Here is a 24763-nt window from a genome sequence, read left to right on the forward strand (position 1 = left end):
AAACAAATTTCACATCTTTGGCTGTTTCTCAGAGCAAAAGTCTTCCCATGGAGAGAAGTGAGAAGACATTCTTACCAGACCAATGATGGCTGCTCCAATCCCAATGAGAGGGCTGACAGAGATAATAACCAAGGTCAGTTTCCAACCCTGGTAAAATCCCATTAGGAACCCAAAGATGCTCGTGGTCATGCGCTGGATGAAAATACCCATTTGGTCAGCAATGGCATCATTGACCTTGTTAATATCACTAGAAACAAAAGAGGCTTTGATCACTGAAACTGAATTTGGTCAATTCAAATATCTTTCCCAGAAAGTTTAACCTTTTATTTCTAAATGCTCCCATTTCTGTATCCCATTGCCCTTGGGAAACTTAGTAGCTTCTCATGTCTTGGAAAATTTGGTGTAATGTGGGAGCTCATTAGACCTCTCCCCTCATAGCCAAGGGAGTTTGCCTTTAATCCAATTTTCCCAACTGATGTTCACTCAACATAGGCAAAGGCTTTTGGAAACCATCTTATTTGTCTCTCTTTTTTTTAACATTCAAAAAACTAAAATCATGGCACCCGGTCCTATCACTTCATGGCAAATAGATGGGGAAACAATGGAGACAGTGAGAGACTTTATTTTCTTGAGCTCCAAAATCACTGCAGATGGTGACTGCAGCCATGAAATTAAAAGATGCTTGCTCCTTGGAAGAAAAAGTATGACCAACCTCAGTTCAGTTTAGTTCAGTCGCTCAGTCATGTCGACTCTTTGCGACCCAATGAATCACAGCACACCAGGCCTCCCTGTCCATCACCAACTCCCAGAGTTCACTCAAACTCATGTCCATCGAGTCGGGGATGCCATCCAGCCATCTCATTCTCTGTCATCCCCGTCTCCTCCCGCCCCCAATCCTTCCTAGCATCAGACTATTTTCCAGTGAGTCAACCCGTCGCATGAGGTGGCCAAAGTATTGGAGTTTCAGCTTTAGCATCAGTCTTTCCAATGAACACCCAGGATTGATCTCCTTTAGAATGGACTGGTTGGATCTCCTTGCAGTCCAAGGGACTCTCAAGAGTCTTCTCCAGCACCACAGTTCAAAAGCATCAATTTTTCGGCGATTAGCTTTCTTCACAGTCCAACTCTCACATCCATACATGACCACGGGAAAAACAATAGCCTTGACTTGATGGACCTTTGTTGGCAAAGTAATGTCTCTGCTTTTTAATATGCTATCTAGGTTGGTCATAACTTTCCTTCCAAGGAGTAAGCCTAGATAGCATATTAAAAAGCAGAGACATTACTTTGCCAACAAAGCTATGGTTTTTCCAGTAGTCATGTATGGATGTGAGAGTTGGACTTATAAAGAAAGCTGATCACCGAAGAATTGATGCTTTTGAACTGTGGTGTTGGAGAAGACTCTTTAGAGTCCCTTGGACTGAAAGGAGATCCAACCAGTCCATCCTAAAAGAAATCAGTCCTGAATATTCATTGGAAGGACTGATGTTGAAGCTGAAACGCCAATATTTTGGCCACCTGATGCAAAGAACTGACTCGTTGGAAAAGACCCTGATGCTGGGAAAGATGGAAGGCAGGAGGAGAAGGGGATGACACAGGATGAGGTGGTTGGATGGCATCACCAACTAGATGGACATGAGTTTGAGAAAGCTCCAGGAGTTGGTGATGGACAGGGAAGCCTGGGGTGCTCCAGTCCATGGGGTTGCAAAGAGTTGGACATGACTGAGTGACTGAACTGAACTGCAAGCTAACATCCTGATCTGACATGAAGAACCCTTCTTTTCTTTATATATGCTAAGTCTTTTCAGTCTCAAAGTTCTACTCACATACCACCTATTTCATAAAAATTTATATAATCCTCCAGGGAGAAGTATTATCTTCTTCCCTGTGTTTCCATAGCAATGTGATTAATCTCTGTGTGTGTGCTTAGTGGTTTAGTCATATCTAACTCATTGCAACCCACTTAATTATAGCCCACCAGGTTCCTCTGTCCATGGGATTTTTCAGGCAAGAAATACTAGAGTGGGTTGCCATTTACTCCTGCAGGGAATCTTCCTGACTCAGGGATTTAACCTGTGTCTCCTGCGTCTCCTGCATTGCAAGCAGATTCTTTACCTGGTGAGCCATCAGGGAAGCCTCCGAATAATCTGTATACATGTTTTTGTCTATGTGTATATAATTATTGTTTCCTGCTTACAGGTATGGCAAGCCACTCCAGTACTCTTGCCTAGAAAATCCCATGGATGGAGGAGCCTGGTAGGCTGCAGTCCGTGGGGTCGCTAAGGGTCAGACACGACTGAGCAACTTCACTTTCACTTTTCACTTTCACACATTGGAGAAGGAAATGGCAACCCACTCCAGTGTTCTTGCCTGGAGAATCCCAGGGACGGGGGAGCCTGGTGGGCTTCCATCTATGGGGTCACACAGAGTCGGACACGACTGAAGTGACTTAGCAGCAGCAGCAGCTTACAGGTAATATAGGAGAGTGGTTAACAGCCCTGACTTTGGAGCCAAACTCTGAATTTAAACACAAGCTCTTCTCAGGCAAGTTACTTAATCTTTCTGTGTCTCAGTTACCTCATGTATAAAATGGGGATAATAACATTAGGTAACAATAATAACAATAGGTAGCAATGAGGATTAGTTAATATATGTCAAGTATGTAGAACAGTGCTTAGCATATTGTAAGCGATCAATATATATTAGCTCTGATTATTTGCTATGTAATTCTTTGAGATCAGGAGTTCTGTGGTATACCTTAATGCCTTGCAAAAGAAAGTGCTCCAGAGTATTGATTGACAATAATTACATTAAATTCATATTCCTGCAAACCTTCCATAATCTCTTGTCCAGATGGAGCAAACAAGGGTCAGGACTTAATAGCAAAAGGATCTAAGATATTACATAGAGATTGGACAATTGTATTCTAACAAAGATAAGTATCTATTCAAAGTTAAAATAAGTAAAGGCAGAATCAGTGCTGGAGGCTAGGGATCCCGATGCTCAGTCTGCTTTTATTGCCACTACACTGCTAACTGTCTTTCATGGAACCTCAAGCTTCAATAAAGTTCAACAGTTCTCATTGATCAGGGCTTGGCTCATTCAAAAATTACACAGGGGTGGGCTCCAAAATCACTGCAGATGATGATTGCAGCCATGAAATTAAAAAATGCTTACTCCTTGGAAGGAAAGGTATGACCAACCTAGATAGCATATTAAAAAGCAGAGACATTACTTTGTCAACCAATGTCTGTCTAGTCAAGGCTATGGTTTTTCCCGTGGTCATGTATGGATGTGAGAGTTGGACTGTGAAGAAAGCTGATCACCGAAGAATTGATCCTTTTGAACTGTGGTGCTGGAGAAGACTCTTGAGAGTCCCTTGGACTGCAAGGAGATCCAACCAGTCCATTCTAAAGGAGATCAGCCCTGGGTGTTCATTGGAAGGACTGATGCTAAAGCTGAAGCTCCAGTACTTTGGCCACCTCATGCAAAGAGTTGACTCACTGGAAAAGACTCTGATGCTGGGAGAGATTGGGGGCAGGAGGAGAAGGGGACGACAGAGGATGAGACGGCTGGATGGCATCACCGACTCGATGGAGGTGAGTGAACTCCGGGGGTTGGTGTTGGAGAGGGAGGCCTGGTGTGCTATGATTCATGGGGTTGCAAAGAGTCGGACACGACTGAGTGACTGAACTTAACTGTACTGAACTGGAGGGGTACTATTAATGACCCAAACTAATATTTAGGTATGGGCTTTGTGGTAAAGAATTCTCCTGCCAATACAGGAGATGCAGGTTCATTCCCTGGATCAGGAAGATCCTCTGGAGAAGGGCTTGGTAACCCGCTCTAGTACTTTCTGCGAAATCCCATGGACAGAGGAGCCTGGCAAGCTGCAGTTCATGGGGGTCACACAGAGTCGGACATGACTTAGTGACTCAACTACAACAAAGTATTTAGAAATAAACTGGATTTAAATCCAGTTTTCAGTTTAAATCTTTCTCAAACTATTTTGAATTTTTTGTTTTTATGTGCAGAAATTACATCAACAGACAAAACAAGATATTAATAATTCATTCTGATTGTATTGTTTTCCTTATGGGGACGTAGATTGTGATATCCCTCAGTTTCTCCTTTCAAGGCCAAATGACCCTACTTCTTTTAAACTGTCTTCTATAATATTTCATTTCTAATATTTTAATCCAGGACCTACAAACCAAGCTGTCATATCCCAGCTTTCAATTTTTAATAGTTATATTTGATAAACCATTACCTATGAAAAAGTCATGCTACTTATAAAAACCCAACTTAGACAAAATGCAGCAAAAAGAACTGAAAATGTTTCTCCAATTGTCATTAATTTAGAAACAAAAGTTTCATTAGAGAAAAATCACACATCCATTAAAACATCCTACCAGGGATTTACCTGGCAGTCCAGTGGTTAAGACTCCATGCTTCCACTGCATGGCTCACAGGTTCAATCCCTGGTCAGGGAACTAGATCTCACATGTCCTGTGATGCATGCCAAAAAAAAGAAAAAGAAAAAAATCCTACCAGCCACTTACTCAGAAAATCTTGTATTCAGCTCTCCCACTGAATTGCAGTCAAACCATCCAATTTCCATCCTCATTATGCTCCTAAAGTAAAATTTTCTCATTTTCTGTATCTGACGAGCTGCAGCAATTACCCAAAAGCATATCTGGAAATGGAGCAAGGAATGTTTAGCATTGTTATAAGATCAGGCATTAATTCCTTCTCTTTTCATTAGAAAATACTTTCACTAGAACAGCTGAAAAAAAGAGGAAAGTAATTCACAACATGCCTCTTGTTCAGAACTAAGGTGTGAGCTCTGACATCTGCAGCTGAGAGTGGAGACAAGTGGAACCCTGTGAACAGGGAAACCAGAGACTTGGGTTTGAATCCAGCTTGACCACTTCCAGAGTTAACCTTATTAACTATCCCTCTCCTCATGTGTAAAAGAAGGCTCATCACATCAAAAGTAAATTTTTGCTCTTAAATCACTACTTTTGCATGCCACTTCCAAGTAAAGTTTTCTCCTGAGAGGCCTGCCAATAAGCATGCATGCAGAGCTTTCAACCCTGGAGGAGGACATGGCAATCCACTCCAGCATTCTTGCCTGGAGAATCCCACGGACAGAGGAGGCTGGTGGGCTATGGTCCAAAGGGTCACAATGAGTCAGACATGATTGAAACGACTTAACATGAATGCCTGCAGTTTTCAAGCTCTTGGACAATGATTTTCAGAAAAAAGTAAGACAAAAATTATGACATAAGCAGGGAATCTTTACTACAGTTTCCCTCTCAAGCAAAAGAAGCCTGTCATTAAAGCTTTAGTGCCAGGATTGGGGGGCGGGGATGAGAAATAACTCATTTATCTTTATAACTAAAACTAACTTCCTGGAATTCATAAGTGAATGGAGAGTAGGGGGAATTTATTATTTTCTATACATGAGAAGGCAGAAGATAAAATGTTTTTCTTCCTTAGTGAGAGTTAAATAACACCAAGCCCTCCCATAACTGAAATCTAGAATATGGGTTCAGTTTATAGAATCTGGGTTGGAATTCAAGAGAAAAAAGAAAGCCAAGCTTGCTTTCCTCCAATTCCCCACATCCGCTTTCCACAGGGATTCAGTCTCCCTGTATGAAAACATCCACCACTATTCTGAGTTTAGAAGAGAGAGTGAAGCAGGGAGAGCAGGGGAAGACAAGACACTGAAGCTGAATGTCTATTCTCTACCTCTCTATGCAAGTGTCCATATCCTCCTCCCCAGCTGAGAGGAAAAATTCTTTCCCATCCTCTTCATCCCCCTGAAATAAAAACTGTAGTCCTTGGGGCTTCTGAATAACTTTAAAGAACACATTTTGCATTTCATTGTCATGTCTTTGAACCCAGATGTTGATCTATAAATAAAATGTAGGTGTCACTAACTTGAAAATATCCTGTGACAAGCACTCCAACAGCGACACCAGCATAGTAACTGGCAAAGTTGACCATTTCGGCTTCAATGTCCAGAAACCTTCAAAAGAGGGAAAAAAATGGTAAGACTCACAAGTAGGATCTTGCTACCAAAGACTGGCTTTGTGCTTACAGAGGATTTTAAAATACACGTATTATATATTTAAACTATACACATTGTATGTTACATACATATTGTAAATAAAATGGAGAAAGCATTTTATCTGTGTAGAATTGCAATCAATCCAAATCCCCAACAGACCTCATAGTACCCATGATAGCAAACATGCCTACCTCCTAGGTGTTTACAGGCAGAGATGTGAGGGTTGTGTAGTAATTAATAGGCAGTTGTGGGGAGACAGGGGGCTCTAGATGGCAGCCTAGAGCTCTGTCCACTGAGGCTCCTTTCATTCGTGGTCATTATTAGTGAAAGCACAGTCACAGCTGGAGAAAGATTTCAAAAAGCCAGACCAGTGTCTGCAAAGGCACCGATAGAAAGACGTGTGCTGTCAGTCAGGAGGCTTACGTCACCTACTCTAGGTAACAACTTTTAAACTCCTTCCTCTCAGAGTAACAGTGGGAGAGATGTGTGTGTCGTCCTTCCCATTGCTTTGTGGTTGTTTAGTCGTTCTGTCGTGTCCTACTCTTTGTGACCCCATGGACTGTAGCCCACCAGGCTCTTTTGACCTTGAAAATTTCCAGGCAGGACTACTGGAATGGGTTGCTATTTCCTTCTCCAAGGGATCTTCCTAACCCAGGGATTGAACCCACATCTCCTGCACTGGCAGGCAGATCCTTTACTGCTGAGCCACCAGGGAGGCCCCTGTCATCTTCCTATAGAGAGAGAAAAAAACAATTTCTTCGCCAAGTCTTTCTGCTGACCACAGCCCAGGAAGCTTTGCTCTCTAGGACAACCTCTGAGGTTGAAGTTAAAGAACTTGTGAGGAAGCAAAGACGCTATACAGCATTTTCCCATCACAGCTATCACATTGTGACACAGGGTTTGGAACTGGCAGAGGCAGGAAGGGGAGAAAAAAATGATTCTGAAATTGCTTTCAGGAAATAAGAAGTTTTGTCACTGGAAAATTAACACATTGGTTGATGATACATCTGCGCCATAGAGACAAGCTAGATATCCATTTCTTTAGAGAATCAGAAAGTAGCATCTTTAGCCTAGATGTTCTCATTCTACCAGCTTTCTGCTTCAATCAACCTTCCTTTCGTGACCCAAGTTTGAATTGTTCTCTCCCTCTACTGAATTCAGACCAAATATTTAATTATAATTTATTTATTCAGGACAAACTATTATTCCATGGCAGATTTTATTGCCATTTTGCACTATTATTCAATATTTTTATTGAATATATTTATTTCGAGTATATTCATGTTTCTCTTGTTAGTAAACTGCGAGTGACTTGAGAGCAAAGACTGCTTGCTTTCACTGCCGAGGCCTGATACAATATGTTACACATAGTACATACTCACTCAATCGTTTCTAGATTTTTCTTTCACTTGAAAAATACTAAAGAGGAAGGAAACAACTGCCTTAGTTTACCCTTCTGACAGTCTCAAAACCAGCTAATATGTCTGGGTTTACCACATTCCTAGTTTTTCATGATGATTTAAGAGGACCCCCAGAGTGAACAAGATCTAGAAAATAATAAATTATATACAAGTATCCACAATCAGAGGCCTTTTCAAAGCCTAAATTCCTACAAAGATAGAGTGTATAATGTAGTATTATGAGTATTATGTATATTGTCACCCTGCTTATTTAACTTATATGCAGAGTACATCATGAGGAACGCTGGGCTGGAAGAAGCACAAGCTGGAATCAAGATTGCCGGGAGAAATATCAATAACCTCAGATATGCTGATGACACCACACTTATAGCAGAAAGTGAAGAGGAACACAAAGGCCTCTTGATGAAAGTGAAAGAGGAGAGTGAAAAAGTTGGCTTGAAGGTCAACATTCAGAAAACGAAGATCATGGCATCCAGTCCCATAACTTCACGGCAAATAGATGGGGAAACAGTGGAAACAGTGTCAGACTTTATTTTTCTGGGCTCCAAAATCACTGCAGATGGTGATTGCAGCCATGAAATTAAAATATGCTTACTGCTTAGAAGGAAAGTTATGACCACCCTAGATAACATATTAAAAAGCAGAGACATTACTTTGTCAACAAAGGTCCATCTAATCAAGGCTATAGTTTTTCCAGTGGTCATGTATGGATGTGAGTGTTGGACTGTGAAGAAAGCTGATCGCCGAAGAATTGATGCTTTTGAACTGTGGTGCTGGAGAAGACTCTTGAGAGTCCCTTGGACTGTAAGGAGATCCAACCAGTCCATCCTAAAGGAAATCAGTCCCGGGTGTTCACTGGAAGGACTGATGAAGCTAAAATTCCAATACTTTGGCCACCTGATGCGAAGAGCTGACTCATTTGAAAAGACCCTGATGCTGGGAAAGATTGAGGGCAGGAGGAAAAGGGAATGGCAGAGGATGAGATGGTTGAATGGCATCACTGACTCAATGGACATGGGTTTGGGGGGACTCCGGGAGTTGGTGATGGACAGGGAGGCCTGGCGTGCTGCAGTTCATGGGGTCACAAAGAGTCGGACACGACTGAGCGACTGAACTGAACTGATGTGTAAAGATTTCTAATGTATAAATGGTTTTCTGTTTGTGAAATAAAATGTGTGTGTCCCCAAAACAGAAAGCTATGAGCATTTGTCAAAAAGTTTTACTTAGATTCCCTGGGATGCATTTATTCTATAGACTATGTAAGCAGAGGTGAGAGAGTGCCTGTCATGAAAAATGCAACTGCTAGTCATGGACGAAGGACGCTGAGCATTGACTCAGCTGTGGGATTTACTGGAGCAAAGTTCAGGAGAATTGCATCACTGTTGGGGGGTGTGAATAGGAACATGTGTGGTTTGTGGTTCTTCTCACTCGTGAGGCACCCCAGAGATGAATCATTAACTCAATTTTATTTATTCTGGGAAGAGTCATAAGAGTTTTAAAGACTACTTGGGAATATTTCTGGGACAACAGGGCAAGCTTATCAGAAAAACTTTTAGAAAGGAAAACAGGAGATTGACTTGGATCCTTTGACTGCACATCAGACTCTATCATCTGCATGGTGGAAAACTATCATGATTATAAAAGCCTAGAAAGTATTCTATAAAGTTTATAGGTGATTTGAGTGTCTTTCTTTTTAACAGCAAAACTGACATATGCCTACTTGAGCAAATTATGATTGCCCTGACACGTTTGTCAAAGAGAAAAGAGGGGAGAAAAATATCAATTAGAGGGAAAAGGTAAAATAGATGATACGAGGATTCTTGAGGATTTCACGATGATATGAGGATTCTTGCCTTGCTTTTTATGAAAAATAAGAGAAATAAAATTGAATCACTCAATGACCCTGATGCTGGGAAAGATTGAGGGCAGGAGGAGAAGGGGGTGATAGAGGATGAGATGGTTGGATAACATCACTGACTCAATGGATATGAGTTTGAGCAAACTCAGGAAATAGTGAAAGATAGGGAAGCTTGGTGCACTGTAGTCCATGGGGTCACAAAAAATCAGACACGACTTAGTGACTGAACAACAGCAATGTATACCAAGGTTTCAGATGTACTAAAGCCTTAGGTTTCTCATTGAAGATACCTAGGAGGTCTTGATGACAAGATGCATTGACTCACCAGAAGCTCTCCTTTCACTAGGGTTTTTATGAATTGTAGGGGTCATAGGGGTTCTTATGCACTGTAGACTCAGTAGCATTGACACATTAGAGCAGGTCCCCAACCTCTGGGCCGCATACGGGTACCTCCCATTAGCTCAGTGGCAGCATTAGGTTAGAACAAAGTGTACAATAAATGTAATGCACTTGAATAATCCCCAAACCATCATCTCCACACCTGATCCACGGGAAAAAATGTCTTCCACAAAATCAGTCCCTGGTGCCAATAAGGTTGGGGACCATTGCACTAGAGTGAATATCAGTGGCAACCCAACTGGTAGAAATGCATCCATATCCTACTTTCAAAATATCAAAGGGTCCATATTCCTCAATGCGTGGGACATTGACCTATGGACAAATGATTTATTACTAGGTAAAGATGCAAAGAAATAGAGGAAAACAACAGAATAGGAAAGACAAGAGATCTTTTCAAGAAAAGTAGAGATATCAAGGGAACATTTCATGCAAAGATGGGCTCGATAAAGGACAGAAATGGTATGGACCTAACAGAAGCAGAAGATATTAAGAAGAGGTGGCAAGAATACACAGAAGAACTGTACAAAAAAGATCTTCACAACCAAGATAATCATGATGGCGTGATCACTCACCTGGAACCAGATATCTTGGAATGTGAAGTCAAGTGGGCCTTAGAGAGCATCACTACGAACAAAGCTAGTGGAGGTGATGGAATTCCAATTGAGCTATTTCAAATCCTGAAAGATGATGCTGTGAAGGTGCTGCACTCAATATGCCAGCAAATTTGGAAAACTCAGCAGTGGCCACAGGACTGGAAAAGGTCAGTCTTCATTCCAATCCCAAAGAAAGGCAATGCCAAAGAATGCTCAAACTACCACACAATTGCACTCATCTCACACGCTAATAAAGTCATGCTCAAAATTCTCCAAGCCAGGCTTCAGCAATATGTGAATCGTGAACTTCCAGATGTTCAAGCAGGTTTTAAAAAAGGCAGAGGCACCAGATATCAAATTGCCAACATCTGCTGGATTATGGAGAAAGCAAGAGAGTTCCAGAAAAACATCTATTTCTGCTTCATTGACTATGCCAAAGCCTTTGACTGTGTGGATCACAAGAAACTGTGGAAAATTCTGAAAGAGATGGAAATACCAGACCACCTGACCTGCCTCTTGAGAAACCTGTATGCAGGTCAGGAAGCAACAGTTAGAACTGGACATGGAACAACAGACTGGTTCCAAATAGGAAAAGGAGTACGTCAAGGCTGTATATTGTCACCCTGCTTATTTAACTTCTATGCAGAGTACATCATGAGGAATGCTGGGCTGGAAGAAGCACAAGCTGGAATCAAGATTGCCTGGAGAAATATCAATAACCTCAGATATACAGATGACACCACCCTCATAGCAGAAAGTGAAGAGGAACACAAAGGCCTCTTGATGAAAGTGAAAAAGGAGAGTGAAAACGTTGGCTTGAAGCTCAACATTCAGAAAACGAAGATCATGGCATCTGGTCCCATCACTTCTTGGGAAATAGATGGGGAAACAGTGGAAACAGTGTCAGACTTTATTTTTTTGGGCTCCAAAATCACTGCGGATGCTGAGTGCAGCCATGAAATTAAAAGATGCTTACTCCTTGAAAGGAAAGTTATGACCAACCTTCATAGCATATTAAAAAGCAGAGACATTACTTTGCCAACCAAGGTCCATCTAGTCAAGGCTATGGTTTTTCCCGTGGTCATGTATGGATGTGAGAGTTGGACTGTGAAGAAAGCTGATCGCCGAAGAATTGATGCTTTTGAACTGTGGTGCTGGAGAAGACTCTTGAGAGTCCCTTGGACCATAAGGAGATCCAACCAGTCCATTCTAAAAGAGATCAATCCTGGGTGTTCATTGGAAGGACTGATGCTAAAGCTGAAACTCCAATACTTTGGCCACCTCATGCGATGAGTTGACTCACTGGAAAAGACTCTGATGCTGGGAGCGATTGGGGGTAGGAGGAGACGGGGACGACAGAGAATGAGATGGCTGGATGGCATCACCGAATCGATGGACATGAGTTTGAGTGAACTCCAGGAGTTGGTGATGGACAGGGAGGCCTGGTGTGCTGTGGTTCATGGGGTCGCTAAGAGTCGGACACGACTGACCGATTGAACTGAACTGAACTGAAAGATGCTTTATGGAATGCCCTCACACTACGCCAGCACATTGCCAGAATGGCTAATGCAATTGTGAGATGTATTACAGAGAGATTATGCATGCCCTTTATCTAGTTTTCCCACAGTGGTAACATCTTGTAAAATTATTGGACATTATCACAACCGGGATGTTGACTTCGATACAATGAAGAGCAGAATATTTTCTTCATTCAAAGATTCCTTATGTCGCCCTTTGATATCTACACATATTTCCATCTTTCTCACATTTCTAGAGACCAGAAGTCTGAAATCAGCTTCACAGGATTGAAATCAAGGTGCTGGCAGGGGTGCACTTTCTCCAAAGGCTCGAGAGGAGAATCTGTTTCTTCCTTTCCAGCTTCAGGTAGCTACAGGGGTTCCTGAGCTTGGGACCTCACTTCAGTCCCTTACAGGTACCTTTTGTCTCTTTTTCTCTCTAAAGTCAGATCTCCTTCTGCCTCTTTTTAGTAACCGTCTCTTTAAAAAATACTCGTGATTGTAGTTAGGGCTCACCTGGGTAATCCAGTATAATCTCCCCAATCCCAAGATATTTTAGTTAATTATATCTGCATAGACTCTTTTTCCCATACAAGGTAGCATTCACAGGAATATAGCAGATATCTTTGGGGGCCATTATTCAGCCCACTGGAGCTACAGTCAGGGCTTCCCAGGTGGTAAAGAATCCACCTGCCAATGGAAGGAGGTGCAGGAGATTCAGATTCAATCCCTGGGTCAGGAAGATCCCCTGGAGGAGGAAATGGCAACCCACTCCAGTACCCTTGCCTGGAAATCTCCATCCATAGGATGGCAAAGAGTCAGACACAACTGAGCACGCATGCATGCATGGAGCTACAGTCAAGATATAGATAATAACAAGTGTTGGTGAGAGTGTGAAGAAATTGGAACCCTCACACATGTTAAGTGTTAGTCACTCAGTCATGTCCGGCTGTTTGTGACCCCACGGACTGTAGCCCACCAGGCTCCTCTGTCCATGGAATTCTCCACACAAGAATACTGGAGTGGATTGCCATTTCCTTCTCCAGGGGATCTTCCCAACCCAGGAATCGAACCCAGGTCTCCTGCATTACAGGCAAATTCTTTACCGTCTTAGCCACTTGGGAAGCTCATAAAATGGTACAGCCACTTTGAAAAACATCTGGAAATTCTGCAAGTGGTTAAACATATAATTAACATCTGACCCAGTAATCCCCTTCCTAGGTATCTACTCAAGAGAAATGAAAACATATGTCCATAGGAAACCATGTACACAAACATTCGTAGCAGCATTTGTAATAACTGAAAAAAGGAAACAACTCAAATGTCCATCAACTGATGAATGGATAAATCCACACATTATATCCACACAATAAATGTATCATGTTCATACAATGAAATATTATTCAGCAATTAAAATAAATGAATAAATTAATTTATGCTATTAATACCACATGGATGAACCTTGGAAACATTCAGTTCAGTTCAGGTCAGTCGCTCAGTCGTGTCTGACTCTCCGCGACCCCATGAATCACAGCACGTCAGGCCTCCCTGTCCATCACCAACTCCCGGAGTTCACTCAAAATCATGTCCACAGAGTCGGTGATGCCATCCAGCCATCTCATTCTCTGTCGTCCCCTTCTCCTCCCGCCCCCAACCTTTCCCAGCATCAGAGTCTTTTCCAGTGAGTCAACTCGTTGCATGAGGTGGCCAAAGGATTGCAGTTTCAGCTTTAGCATCAGTCCTTCCAATGAACACCCAGGACTGATCTCCCTTAGAATGGACTGGTTGGATCTCCTTGCAGTCCAAGGGACTCTCAAGAGTCTTCTCCAACACCACAGTTCAAAAGCATCCATTCTTCGGCGATCAGCTTTCTTCACAGTCCAACTCTCACATCCATACATGACCACGGGAAAAACCATAGCCTTGACTAGACGGACCTTTGTTGGCAAAGTAATGTCTCTGCTTTTTAATATACTATCAAGGTTGATCATAACTTTCCTTCCAAGGAGTAAGCGAACATTAGGCTAAGTTAAAGAAGCTGGTCACAAAGGCCCACATATTGTATGATTCCATTTACATGAAATGTTCAGAATAAGCAAATCTACAGAGATGGAAAGTAGATTAGTGATTGTCTAGGGCTGAGGGGAGGATGCAGAACTGGGGAGTGAAATTTAAGTGATAATAAAATAACAAAAATGTTCTAAAATTGATTGCAGTGATGAATGCATAGCTCTGTGAATATACTAAAAGCCACTGAGCTGGATACTTTAAGTGGGTGAATTTTATGGTATATGAATTAAATCCTGACAAAACTGTTTTATAAAGTACGTGGTCTTCACTGTCTAACTTCAAAATAGTGCCTGAGTGCAGAAGATAAATGCATATTGCTAAGAAAATAGACTGAAATCCAAGAGGAAGTACAGGCTTAGATTTCTGCATCAACACATCCACGTCAAGTAGCCACGGACAAACATCCCAATGGTCATGGGTCAGTCTCCAAGGAGTCCCCTTATTATTTTTGCCTCCTGGTATTCACACTCCTGTGTAGTCCTCTCCCAAACTACACCACAGTTGGTCTGTGTGACCAACAGAACACAGCAGAAATGATGGTATGTCACTTCCACAATTAAGTTATAAGGCTTTGTAGCTTCCATTTGAGTTTTTACACTTTAATTGGATTTTTTTTAAAAAAGTAAACTGCATCGTGATTTTTTCCCCTTTCTCCTTTCATTCTGTTACCTTATTATTTGACTACTCCGAGAAAATAAATTCTGAGAAGCTAATCAGAAGGCCTAATGTTCTGCCATCCTTCTCAGCCTTATTCACTCAGCCATTTGGAAGGCTCCAGCTTAAAATTCCATCGAATGGATGATAACTGATATGCTGAAATCAATATAATGAAAGAGAAAAACCAGCTCCTACATTGTACATGCATGTTTATGTTGATAAGATCATTGAGTTGCTTGTATAGTTCAAGACTAGCACACTGATTATAGCAGGCGGAGACATTGTACTTTTAATGTTGTACTTTTTCCAAGAAAGAAATCTGTGAAAGAGTTGGGTAATTTTGGAGGCACATTCACTACTTACTGGTAAGAAAACATCCCCTGCCTCTCTTCTGTCCCACCCAAGTTCATTTTCACAACGATCTTTCCACATGAAAGCTAAAGAAACATTTATTCAGAATACTGCTTGTTAGTAGTATTCTTGTCAGTGACCACAATAACTCACATTTAAAATATTTAGCTCTTCAGTGTGAGCTCCTGGTACAGGCCTAAGAAAGGTGTGGTCTACACAATTTCAAATAGCCATATGAAAAATTTTTTAAAAAAGGGACAAATACCCATTTACATGCTTGGTATCATGTGAATTCAGCCAAAGCCAAGGAATTTCTGAAAGCCCTTATTTGCTTTGAACGATTTGCTCACCTTCAAGTATATGACCCAGTAAGAATCAGTAAAGTGTGAGTGATGGGTATGTGCTAAGTTGCCCCAGCTGTGTCTGACTCTTTGAGACCCAATGGACTGTAGCCCATCAGGTTCCTCTGTCCATGAGCTTCTCCAGGCAAGAATACTGGAGTGGGTTGCCATTCCCTCCCCCAGAGGATCTTCCTGACCCAGGGATTGAACCCACATCTTTTATGTCTCCTTTGGCATAAGAGACAGGTGGGTTCTTTACTACTAGTGCCACCTGGGAAGTCCAGTGAGTAATGGGTAGGCATCCTTTCTAGTGGATGCCAGTGATGCAGACATTAAGGGCATATTCATTCTGCAGCTTATCTAATAAATATTTATGAGCACTTGTTATCTTGAATATGTTTCAAATACTGGTCCCTCTAACATTTATTTCCAATTTTTAAGGCATTATAGGATATACTTTCAGGATCTTTCACTTGAAGAGTTTATTTTCATGAGTGTTATTGATTTATTGTTTTCCCATCGCTCAGTTGTGTCTGACTCTTTGCGACCCCATGGACTGCAGCCTGTCAGGCTTCCCTCTCCTTCACTATCTCCCAGACTTTGCTCACACTCATGTCTATTGAGTTGATGATGCCATCCAACTATCTCATCCTTCGTCACCCTCTTCTCTTCCTGCCCTCAATATTTCCCAGTATCAGGGTCTTTTCCAATGAGTCAACACTTCTCATAGGGTGGCCAAAGTTTTGGAGCTTCAGCTTCAACATCAGTCCTTCCAATGAATATTCAGGGTTGATTTCCTTTAGGATTGACTGATGTTATTAACGATTGGGGTCTTTTTACATATGTAAGTCTGAATGGATTTTTTTTCAAAGGGGGAACTGATTAGTTCACATTTTTTAGTCATATCACTCTGTGAATATGAGTTCAAGCCTTCTATTCTGCAACATAAATGAAAGAAAATAAAAGATTGTCATTGTGAATTCCCTAGGCGTCCAGTGGTTAAGACTCTGCAGTTACACTGCAGAGGACTCAGGTTCAATCCCTGGCTGGGGAACTAAGATCTTGCAAGCCACATGGCACAAGTAAAAATATTTTAAAGACTGTCATTGAAGACAGTCTCTCTTTTATACAAATTGTTTTGTTACTTCCAAATTTAGAAGAGAAATATACACATTTATATGTTGGAAATTTATTTCTTATGAGTCGGCTTATTTTTTAAGGATAATTCTGTACATTATATGTTGTCCTGTACTTTTCTGTCAAGTGCTAACCGGTTTATAACTATAAACTTATCTGCATGGTCATTGATTTCATGATGGTCTCACCAACTAGATGTGACCTCCACAAAGATCAGGACCATTACTTATAAGATACCCCTGTAGCCTTTGTGCTTACACATTTTCCTGGTACATAATTGGGGTTCCAAAAATTTTGGTTGAATGAGTAGATGAATGAAAGATGTTAACAACAAATATTATGGAAGAACATCAGTAATTTAAAAGGATTTGTCATAATCTGGAATCAAGCCTATAGAAAAATGTTTAAATGGTGGAGAAAAATATGAATCACTTGAGGGAGCCATTCCAAGTGTTTCTCTAGCCAGGATGTGCCCTACTCTTGATTCTTGAACCTGAGTGAGTTTATATGTGAAAATGATCTTGTTCTGGTCCTGAGGCAGCATGAGACAGGCTGCAAAGTCCATGCTATGACAGTGAGTCAACCCTGTGTATACTACAGACTCACTGATTATGTGGCAGCCTATCGGGCTTATCACAGACAGAACAGGAGCACAGTGAGTTCTGGCTAATTCTGCATGGTTGTCTTCTGTTCATAGCACCACGTCACTCTTTCACAGCTACTCAACTGCCAGTTGAGGCCAGTGACCCCTACTCCAAGTCCAAGAGCACAGGAATGATGAAATTCCCATTGTAGAGAGAAGACTGGCGGTCAAGTGGGTCATCAGCCACAGCCAAAGAAGCTGGGGGACAAAAGAGAAGAGACGAAGGAAGGAAAGAGGGAAGGAGGAAAGAAAGAGGAAGGAAGGGAAAAGGAAGTCTCAGATGTGAGAAATGACAAGGTCTCAAGTAAAATTTATGAGTCATCTTCCAATGATATTAAGTATCGATAGTGTCGTCCCAAGCCCACGGTCTACAAAGTGTGAAATTTGGGTATGTATTTAATGAGCAATTTCCAATTCTGTATTTTGTTGCTGTTGTTGGGATTTTAAAACCCAGTGGAATAGGAAGAACTTCAGGGCAGAGTAATTTACAGAAATATGTGTAAATTTATGTTTCTGTTCACTCCATGTTAGATAGCACTCCAGGTCCTTTTATGAGGTTCTCTTTACACATTTTGAATTACAATCTAAGATATGAGCAAAAAAAGTAAAAACAAATAGCAGCCTACCCGCAGCGTGTCCCATTTGTCATGTTCTGGTTGAGGGAGTCGTTGGTCCACACTATGGTGTTATTCACGCATGCTTTTCCAGGGATACTGAGTTCTTGTAATTCCATGTCATACTCAATAAAAACATCTGTCATTGTGCCAAAAATGAATAGCACGCCTGGATAGGCTACTCCATGGAGAAGTGCACATAAACTTCCCACAGACATCAGGCAAATGTCAGTCTTTGAAGAAAATCGAAACTTGAAAAACAAAGGATTCAGAGATCATCTATGGGTGAAAAGCAGGAGAGGTAGGAGCACTATTTAATTGTAGTTACTAGATTCTGATAAATAGTATTCAACACCAAGTCTTAAGGGAATCATTTTAATTGAAATGTAGAGTTCTCCCTAACACTGAAATAAACGGTGCATCAATTATCCAAGTGATTAAACTCTTACATTGTTAACTCATGTTCTTTCTTTCCTAGCATCTTAATTCACTCTCTTTGCCTCAAGAGCTGACTTTAGTTCTTAGCTTTTCATCCCCAGCTTAAGAGGGAAACAATCACTGCCACTGATGCTGTTGCCAAGGAGATGCTCCAATGGCTTATTCAGCAATAGTAGAAATTGGCTCCCAGGACTGATAGCAATAATGAAGAGCAGCAAATACCTACACTATGGAACTTCTAAAGGCATCATAAGAATAAATATGAATGACATGATTACTGTGACAATTTTCCTTACTAAAATGATCATTAGGGACTCAGAGATTATCTTCCAGAACACTTTTCTGATCTACCAGATAGAATATGTGTGTTTACTCAGCAATAGATTTCCAATTACCAATCCACATGTTGTCACATAGGCTGAAAAAGTGATCACTATAGTTAAGCACCTGCCAATATGACTAAAAACTTAACATTTTCTCCACCATCTGAACAACTCACAGTTGCAAAACCTATGCCATTAATCAGCATAGTTTTATTACCAATCGAAAGAAGCCAACTTGACTGCTACCACCTTTCTTCTCATCTTGTAACCTGAGGAGAAAAACATGGAGATTTACAGACTATCCTTTCCAAAACAAAACAATGAGAAATTCTGCCTAAATTGTGATTTCATGAATCATTCTTTAGTAAGAATGAAAGTTCCCATTGGCTGTGAAATTCTTTCCAAAACTGGTATCTTAATAACTGGCTATTACTTTCAGATTTACCTCTTCTAGCGATTTCAGTGTAGCTGTGTCTCTTGTTCAGTAGAGATTCAGTTCAGTTCAGTTCAGTCTCTCAGTCGTGTCCGACTCTTTGCGACCCCATGAATCACAGTAGAGATTAACTGAGGTCTTTTCAGAGAGGTGTTGAGAGAAAGTAAAACGTACTCTGCACCCCCAACTGTAGTAGCAAATAACTGTGGAACCTCAGCTTTGACCCTTGATTTATATCTACCTACATTTCCTTGAGAGTTAATTTAGGTGGTTGGATTATCTAATTTATTGCTTCCAGCTCTTAAAAATTTTGCAACTACATCAAATAGTGTGGATATGATGAAAAATTCAAAAACTCCCATACTTCCCTTAAAGCCATATTTACTTACTATTTCTTATTCAATTTATTGCTCCGAAAATTGTACTTAACCCATTCTGGAACTTTCATATGCCAAAGAGGTCTAATTCACCTAAGTTATCTATTCACGAACACACCTTAGGTCTTATTTTCACCAGGAACCGCTCTACTCCATTGGCTCTTGGGAACACCCATGCTTCTTATTTTCTCACTTCCTTCCTCCTTCCATACCTATTTGTCATCTCAGTTGAGACCCACAGTTCTTTGTGTGTTAGTTGCTTAGTCATGTCCAACTCTCCCACCAGGCTCCTCTATCTCTGGAATTTCCCAAGGCAAGAATACTGGAGTGGGCTGCCATTTCTTCCTCCAGAGGATCCTTTCAACCCAGGGATCAAACCTGAGTCTCCTGTATTGCATACGGATTCTTTACCATCTGAGCCACCAGGGAAGCCCAGTTCTTTAAACCCTCCATTTACTTACAATCACTAAACACCATCAAGATTCTCCTTCCTTGGACTTGCCTGGTGGTACACTGGATAAGAATCTGCCTGTCAATGCAGGGGACAGGGGTTCAATCTCTGTCTGGGAAGATTCCACATGGAGCAACTAAGCCCATGAGCCATAACTACTGAGCCAGTGCTCTAGAGTCCACAAGCAGCAACTACTGAAGCCATGCACCTGGAGCCTGTGCTCTGCAACAAGAGAAACCACTGCAATGAGAAGCACAGAGAGAGAGTAGCCCCGCTCTCTGCAACTAGAGAAGGCCAGAGCGAAGCAACAAAGACCTGTCACAACCAAAGATAAATTAAAAAAAAAAAGATTCTCCTTCCTTCTCCAGGCATTCTAGGTCCCATTGCCAGCCATTTGATGCTCTCACCATCATCCTCAATCCCTTTTTCCAAATTCATCTTTGGAAATCCCATCTCTGCATTCAGTCTGCTGTTCCCCCTTCTCCTCCTGAAGCCAGGCGGTTAAGCCTGCTGAAGACAACCTCTCCACCATCTAAACAGATACTGACACATGCTGTGCTTAGCACTCCACTGCCCTAAGCTTCCCTTCCAGCTCAGGGTGGAATCACAAATCCTTGCTGACACGTCCAAAGTCCTCTGTGATCTGGCCAGTTGACTCTCTTACCTTGTTTCCTCCTGCGTCACTCCACCCAAGCCGCCTGGCCTTTCTGCTGACTTTCATCCACACCAAATCTGTTCCCACCGCTGGGGGTTTGCACTTGCTATTTCCTCTCACCAAAGTGTTCTTTCTTCAGATAACAGAGTGGAGAACTCCCTCACCTCTTTCATGCTGCTGCTGCTAAGTCGCTTCAGTCGTGTCCGACTCTGTGCGACCCCATAGACGGCAGCCCACCAGGCTCCCCCGTCCCTGGGATTCTCCAGGCAAGAACACTGGAGTGGGTTGCCATTTCCTTCTCCAATGTGTGAAAGTGAAAAGTGAAAGTGAAGTCGCTCAGTCGTGTCCGACTAGTAGCGACCCCATGGACTGCAGCCCACCAGGCTCCTCTGTCCATGCGATTTTCAAGGCAAGAGTACTGGAGTGGCTTGCCATTGCCTTCTCCACACCTCTTTCATATCTTCTCTCAAAAGTTGCCTTCAGTGGGGCCATCCATGGTCAAAGTCTTTAAAATTTCAACTCTCCCCCCACATCACTTCAAATCTCCATTTCCATGTTTATTGTTTTTTCTTAGAAAGAGGATGATAAATTATCATTATCTACCATGCTATATATTTTATTTATTTATGGTGTTTATTATGTCTCCCTCACTAAAGGAGAGAACTCTTCAAAGGCATGTTAAGTTGCTCAAGACAGAGATTTTTACCTATTTTTTTTTTCTTTTCTATATCCTCAGGACCCAGACCAGTGCCTGATACCCAGTATGTGAGTATGTGTGTTAGTTGCTCAGTCATGTCCAACTCTTTGCAACCCCATGGACTGTAGCCCACCAGGGTCCTCTGTTTATGGAATTCTCCAGGCATGAATACTGTAGGTGGTTGCCATCTCCTTCTCCAGGAGATCTTCCCAACCCAGGGGTCGAACCCAGGTCTTCTAGATTGCAGGCAGATGATACCCAGTAAGTCCTCAATTAATATTTGTGAAATGAATGAATGAATGTGGTCTCCAACCTCAACTCAACCCAAGGCACTATACTTCATTCCTCTACAGATTGTTCCCATTCCTCTCAGTGGCTTTATCAAAACTTCACTGTGATCTTCTCACTCTCCATTACCACATCCATGCAGACATAGGTTCGTTTTCTCTAAAAACCAAAGTACTCACTCAACCTTCCTGCTCATCCTCTCACTGAAGCTCATTTATCTGCATCCTTCATTTCTCTGCATCCATGCCCTTTTCCATCTGTTTCCCACCCAATGAGACAAGAGTGGTTCTTCTGTCCTCAACTGACCCTACCATTCCAAGTAAAAAGCTAGTGTTACCACAGCCACCAGCTCTCTCTGCCATGCAGTATTTACACTTAAAATGTTTTACACACCTTCAACCTTTACCTTTCCACCATCTCCATTTCAGAAACTTAGTTGGAACCTCCTTATCTTCTAAATTGGACTCCATTAATCCTGTCCTCATGTCAAATTAGGGTAAACTGATATTTGGTTTATAAGAGAATTTCAACTCTTTAAGAGAAATATCTAGTCACTGCATTTGAGGTTTCTACAATTTGCTTTTGGGAAGAATTGGGATTTTCTTCTGTAAAAAGACTCTCCTCTGTGACCATGAAATCTTACATGTCCAAATTTTCCTCTGCTTGTTTAAGTCAGAAATTCTGTGGGGTCCCTGGACATATAGGGGATATTTGAACCTAATCCAGAAGGAATATTCCCAAAGATTTTTGAAATCAAATTATAGTAATGTTTTAAAGAGAAAAAGAATGGATTATATATACCATTTTGTAGGCAGTACAACATATATGAAAATATTGCTTCTGCTTTGTGCCTTTTATGTGACTATTAGGGGAATTATTTTGAAAATGTGTTGCATTGTTGAAGCAGTCACTTACTTTGATTTTTTATCATTGTTATCTGTCAGGATAAAAACAATACATAAAGCAGTTAATAATAATGACAAAATGAAACATAATCATTAACAATTTTGCTCTGGAAAAACATTTCTATGATCATTTTATTCATGGAACAATACAAAATAATTATTTGCTTTTTCACCTTTCTCTCTGTTCCTCCATATTATAGAAGAAAACACACTCTTTCACATATAGGACTGCTGCCTTGACTACATTTTCTCCAGAAAGTGAAATCTTTTGATATTCTGTATGCTAACTAAAGAACAATAATTGTAAATTAGTTACAGAAAAATCTGATTTTTTTGAACTACCAAATAAAATGAATACTTATTTATTGTTTGGTTTTTTAGAAACATCAGAATTTATCTACTTAAAATACAGACCATAAATCAACCAGACAATAAGATGTCATTGACACACCTGAGCCAGTAGAAGCCATAGAATTGAGCCACATATTATTTTCCCCAGCATAGGTCAGAGCAGATGGAAGGGAAGAGGTGAAAGTGGAGGTTCAGGGTCGTGGGCATAGGGAAGCCATAGTGAAAGGAACCCAGGATTTTAATGTCAACCATCATCATGGGACAGCACATCCTGGTTCCCCTGGCATTTTCATTTCATTTCATGCAGAGTAAAGAGGCATTATAGTGCAGATAAAGATTAACCTCTCATATTTGGGAATCAAAACTGGGTTAGAATTATGGCTCCTTTAATCATTAGTCATGCAATCTTTGTCAAGCTTAAGACAGTGTATCTAAGTCTCAGTTTCCTTTTCTATAAAATGTAAACTCATAGGACTTTTGAAAATAATAATAGCATAGAATCATCTGCCCTTACCACACTCTAGGTATTTGTGCTATGGATCCCCATCCACTTCACCTCACTCTGGCCAGCAGTGTCTCTGTACCATTCCTTTCAGAGAGAAATGCTCACTAAATGCATATTACTATAATCAATTATAACAATATATGAATAAAGGTAATAATAATGAAAGCATTGAAAGTGTTAGTTTCTCAGTCATGTCTGACTTTTTGCGACCCAGTGGACTGTAGCCCACCAGGTTCCTCTGTTCATGGAATTCTCCAGGCAAGAATACTGGAGTGGGTAGCCATTCCCTTCTCCAGGGGATCTTCTTGACCCAGGGATCAAACCCAGCTCTCCTGAATTTCAGGCAGATTCTTTACTGTCTGAGCCAGTGCCAAAACAACCCGAGTCTATCCAGGGAAAAAATATTCATAGTGAGATGCTTTCACTCTCCCAGGATTTATGCATTCTTACCTAGCACTCTCAGCAGTTACAGTACATGGATTCTTGGGAGAAATACCCAGGTTGTGTAAGAAAAATATGAGGTAATAGTCCTACTTATTGTTGCTGAATTTTCTCTGCTCCTTGAATATCTTCACTAGGTTGTCCCACTTTTGTTTTCACCTTTTTTTGTACAAGAGACAATAAGATAAAAAGGCCACTTACATGAGCTGTCTGACTCAAAACCATGATTGTCCTCTCCAAATTTCTTCACACTGCGAAGAATTACTGAGTCAGACATAACAATTGCAGTTCACAGCAAAAAAAGAAAACCCTAGAAAATAAAAGAAAAGAGTGATTGCAGAGGAAGACAAGATGACAAAGGAGTAGCCAGATGTGCAGTACTTCTCTCTCCATGGATACATCAGGGATACACCTTCAGATGCAGAAGATCTCACAGAACATCAGCTGAGAGCAGACAAGAGTCCCTGACCACTGGAAAGGAATAGATAGATCCAAAACTCAGTAGGACAAAGGAAGGAAGGGGAAAGGAGGAGAATGAGCAGGACTGGACCTGTACCTAGGGTTAGAGGAACTGAAGCAGGGGTCAGATCCCCAGATTGAAGCAATCATTTGAGACAAAGGGGAAGTATTTGAGGCTGTTGGAGAGTGAAGCAGCTGATCTGTGACTGTCTGAATGGAGTGAGAACCAGACAATCCTTGCTGCAGCCCTATGTACCCTGGTCAGGGACCCAAGTCTCCTAAAACACACAGTGGCTGGGATCTGGAGCGTAGCGACTGGACCCTCCCAGGGTGAGGGTTGCTGTTGACAGCTGGGAGACAGCCCAAAGGGACATGAGGGAGGAGATTATGGTGGAGAATGCCTTTGGAGCAAAGCTGAGTAGCCACGGAAGCAAAGTGATACTGCTGAGTCATGTGCAGGGGGAGGAGCCATCACTGTAGCTTCTCTCCCCCCACATGCTAGTGCTGGCAACTGACCAATAGAGAAAGACTCCAGAGAGGGTAACCCTTTGAGTGTCTGATGCACAGAACAATAGAGAAGGACCCCAGCCAATGGAGACCTTTGAGTGCCTGCTGCACCAAGCAACAGAGAAGAACCAGCCAGAGAGGCCTTTTGAATGCCAGCTGCCAGAGGCTAGAAAAAGACTGTAATAGTGCCATAGCTCCTGCGCCTGAGGCCACCAGCATCTCTTAACAGTTGGCACCACCAAGGTCCCTGTGATCC

At 41.5% G+C, this 24763-nt stretch overlaps 1 protein-coding gene across 3 annotated transcripts in view; it reads right to left on the bottom strand.

Moving 5' to 3' along the window:
• Nucleotides 1-23818, bottom strand: part of ABCB11 (ATP binding cassette subfamily B member 11) — a 92781-nt gene extending 68963 nt beyond the window's left edge. For all 3 annotated transcript variants that reach the window (XM_055397990.2, XM_088842548.1, XM_088842549.1), the window contains exons 1-7: nt 23743-23818; nt 22255-22276; nt 18656-18707; nt 17690-17928; nt 5947-6034; nt 4563-4696; nt 76-247 (exon numbers count right to left, since the gene is read on the bottom strand). In XM_055397990.2, the coding sequence (XP_055253965.2) occupies nt 76-247; nt 4563-4696; nt 5947-6034; nt 17690-17928; nt 18656-18707; nt 22255-22276; nt 23743-23818 (783 nt within the window). The remainder of the gene's footprint in view (nt 1-75; nt 248-4562; nt 4697-5946; nt 6035-17689; nt 17929-18655; nt 18708-22254; nt 22277-23742) is intronic.
• Between the last annotated feature and the right edge of the window lie 945 nt (nt 23819-24763).

The sequence above is a fragment of the Moschus berezovskii genome, chromosome 2, assembly GCF_049115385.1.
Source record: "Moschus berezovskii isolate FMDL1 chromosome 2, NW_MosBer_1.0, whole genome shotgun sequence".
NCBI classification, from domain to species: Eukaryota; Metazoa; Chordata; class Mammalia; order Artiodactyla; family Moschidae; genus Moschus; species Moschus berezovskii.